Below are 2,491 nucleotides of genomic sequence, written 5' to 3'. Positions count from 1 at the left end.
ACGGACAAATATACAGAATTAACCAAATCAATGGGACTTCTTACAGACATTTTCCACGACCGTCGCCTAGATTGCAGCAAACGACGTATCGTAAAATGTGTACTTACACCCGACTTCAGCATCATCATTCAGGATTGTGCTCGCAACTTCACGGTAACACTCCAGGATGGCGGCGAGATCCTGCTGCTGGACGCCCGACAATGGGAGACCTTCATGCACATGTATCACCCTATATTGAAGACCTACTACCGACACTGGCACGCCCAATGAAACCGGAGACTACCGGAACTACTACTACTAACAACACTATATGTATTCTCTAGTATATGAAGCTTGTACGTACTAACACTACAAGCAAAGAAAAAATAAATAGTTTAATACACATTTATTGCGTTTTTTCATTTCACATGTATATTTTTTGTAGAACCGCAATACGTGCACGGCACAGAACGCAACAATCCGTGGTCTTCACGGCACAAGATGCACACATCAGAAAATGACCACACGGTAGGTAAGCTATCTGTCTCTGATGCACATAACAGATGACACAGTGTTGATTGTCCTCCATGTTCACATTCACCGCAGGGGCGACAACGACCGTTGTGGCGTCGTCGTCGTCCGCCTTTTTCTCCTCCTCCTCCTCCCCATGCACGTCCGAAGAACCTGCTGCTGCTCCCGATGCTGCTGCTCCTGAGATACCTTTGTAGAGTTTTGTAGCGGGAGTTTGCTCCGCGTCGGCGCAGTCGACGACCGTCGACGTCGCCGCAGACAGACCGTCTGCGATTTTCAGACGAAGGTAGATGCACTGAGGATACCATTTTCTGTGTTCTATCCATGGATTTTCGCCCCGCTGCCATTGATACTGACGTAGTCCACAGTAGTAGCATCGAACCACGTCCCCGAATCCACTGTAGAAGAATCCGGCGTCCGCCATTTCAACCGGTCGAATGGTTATCGACTCGGGCCAAAGTGGACTGTATGTCGACAGGCGACCCTGGTAATCGGCGTAGGTCGGAAACATCGGGTATCTCCTGTTTGATTGATTGATTGATTGATTTAAAAATGTTTGGGTGCGTCGGCACTTAAGGCCATTTTGCACCCTTCTATGTATACGGGGAAACAGCCCCTTATCTAAAATTCTGACTCAAAATTAAAAAAGGGGTGTAAATAGCCCCTTAGGAAAAAATAAAAGTGCAGGTTGTAATAAGACATGCACGATACAAACACAACACATTAAAAAGTCAGAACAAACAAACTAAAAACCTCCTTTAGACGGTGGAAGAGTCCGGCTCTTCGTAAAAAACTAAAAACATTTGATAACATATTGCTGTCATCACCCAAGAAGGATGACAAACAGCCGGAAAGGTTAAAAGTCTGCCGGAGGTAAGCAAGATCGACACAATCAACGAGAATGTGTCGAATGCTTAAAATAACATTACAAACACGACATAACGGAGGGTCCAGCCCTTGTAGCAAGTGACTATGCGTAAGACGGCTGTGTCCTAGACGCATGCGGGTTAGAATGACTTCTTCTCGCCGAGAGGTACAGGACGAGGAACGCCAAGCACCTGTGGTGGGCTTAATAGAGTGAAGCTTGTTCCCCGTTTCCGTATCCCACTCGGCCTGCCAAGTGTCAAGAAGGCGACAACGGAACATGTTCTGCAGGTCGCTAGCTGGCAAAAGGTGGACGAGAACATAGCCGTCTGCATCAGCAGACTTGGCGGCAGCGTCAGTTGCTTCGTTCCCCTGAATGCCCACATGGCTAGGGACCCAACAGAAGTGTACATCCGCACTGGCAGATAAGGACACAAGCCGTCTGAATATTCGTTGCGCTACCGGATGCCGGGAATACGGCGAATCCAGGGTCTGCAACACGCTGGTCGAATCACTGCACACAAGGACTTTCTTCAGACCATTCACGTCTGCAAAGTCCAGTGCCTTTAGAATGGCGTATAACTCTGCCGTAAAGATGGAACACGCAGGATGAAGCGAGTAACTGGAACTTTGAGAGTCTAGGACGAAGGCGCAACAAACTGATTCGACTGTCTTGGACCCATCCGTGTAAAACACATTAAAATTGGGGTGCTTCGCACGAAGTTCTAAAAACCGTTGCTGGTATACAACCATTGGTGTTTCTGCCTTTGGAAGGGCAGTTAGAGAAAAATTGATGGAAGGTGCAGGAAACTCCCAGCTAGGGAGAGGCGGAATGAGTGGAGAGACGCCAGGAAGATCACTGTCAACACCAAGTGCTGACAGGATCTCGTCTGCACGAACACCAAATGGTCTAGTGACACTAGGGTGGAGCCGATACCTTTCCAGCCTATCCTCGTCTGAGATGGTGTCAAATGAAGGATGTGAAGGCATCGATCGAAGATGGAGGAAGTAGTTCACTACCAGCCGCTGTCTTCGCAGAGACAGCGACGGCTCAGATGCCTCTACGTACAAACTGGCGACTGGACTGGTACGAAAGGCACCAGCGCACACACGTATA

The 2,491-nt window shown here is 48.4% G+C and overlaps 1 protein-coding gene across 1 annotated transcript; it reads right to left on the bottom strand.

Annotated features, from left to right (window-relative positions):
• Window positions 1-403: 403 nt before the first annotated feature.
• LOC145996215 (death-associated inhibitor of apoptosis 1-like) lies at window positions 404-934 on the bottom strand. The gene has a single exon (XM_083132634.1). The coding sequence runs from the start codon at window positions 932-934 to the stop codon at window positions 404-406; it is 531 nt and encodes a 176-aa protein (XP_082988760.1).
• Window positions 935-2,491: the final 1,557 nt, after the last annotated feature.

The sequence above is a fragment of the Lepisma saccharinum genome, chromosome 12 (assembly GCF_977018435.1).
Source record: "Lepisma saccharinum chromosome 12, izLepSacc3.1, whole genome shotgun sequence".
In the NCBI taxonomy this organism is placed as follows: Eukaryota; Metazoa; Arthropoda; class Insecta; order Zygentoma; family Lepismatidae; genus Lepisma; species Lepisma saccharinum.
This window is presented reverse-complemented; position numbering and strand designations above follow the sequence as displayed.